Source organism: Fukomys damarensis, unplaced genomic scaffold (assembly GCF_012274545.1).
Source record: "Fukomys damarensis isolate Sample0158 unplaced genomic scaffold, DMR_v1.0_HiC HiC_scaffold_16, whole genome shotgun sequence".
Lineage (NCBI taxonomy): Eukaryota > Metazoa > Chordata > Mammalia > Rodentia > Bathyergidae > Fukomys > Fukomys damarensis.
In genome coordinates this window covers 5,094,801-5,095,611 of record NW_022900928.1, presented here as the reverse complement: position 1 = coordinate 5,095,611, position 811 = coordinate 5,094,801, and the positions used below count along the sequence as shown (strand labels likewise).

The window sequence follows — 811 nt, the reverse complement described above, 5'->3', positions numbered from 1 at the left end:
AGCGCTGCGCTGCCGGGAAGGACGGGCCAAGGAAGCCAGGCTGGGAGGAACCAGAGGCCCAGAGGAAGGCGCGGAACAGCGGCAGAAAGGGCGGGGACAAAGCCCGGTCCGGACCGCGCTCCCAGGGAGCCCCTGGGTGCCCTGGGGACCCCGCGCCCCGACACTCACAGGCTCTCCAGGCCGATGGTGCCTGTCAGGATGGGGAAGCTCTGCACCATGCTGGCGCCGCGGATGACCCTGGGAAATCGAGCGGCAGAGTCATTGCTAGAGAGAATATTTTTGTGTTCTCTTTATTTTCTTCTTTTGTTTTTCCTTTACTTTTTTTTTTTTCCTTGAGACAAACCCTCACTGTGCAGTTCAGGTTGGCTTCGAACTTACAGAAACCCTCCTGCCTCAGCCTCCCAAAGGCTGGCATCACAGGCATGCGCCACCACACCCAGCTGTCATTTCATCCCTGAAACAGGATGAAGCTACAGCACCAGCAGGGCTAACACTACGGCTTGCTTCAGCCCCGAACCCCCTGGAGAGCGAGGCGTGACAGCCGGCCAGGGCCTCGCACAGACGCCAGAGCTCGTTTTCCGTCCCACCCGGCCGGGTGAGAGAGGGAAAGGATTTCTGTTCCCTGAAGCTGCTGCGATCCTAAATCCTTGTTACGCGAGCGCTTTTCCCCTCGCCCAGTACTCACAAGGAGTGCAGGTCGGACAGATTCCGAAACGCTGAGCTCCCCACGAAGGACAGAGGGTTGTCGTACAGATGTCTGCAAAACCAGTGCGGTCAGCGCGGCCCCACGCCCGCCAGCCCCCGCGCCCGC

General features: G+C 60.4%; 1 protein-coding gene across 1 annotated transcript in view; it reads right to left on the bottom strand.

Annotated features, from left to right (window-relative positions):
* Lgr4 (leucine rich repeat containing G protein-coupled receptor 4) overlaps positions 1-811 on the bottom strand; it is a 25,323-nt gene that overhangs the window by 7,966 nt on the left and 16,546 nt on the right. Inside the window, 2 exon segments of the mRNA XM_033764767.1 lie at positions 115-237; positions 686-757. Of these exon segments, the coding sequence (XP_033620658.1) occupies positions 115-237; positions 686-757 (195 nt within the window).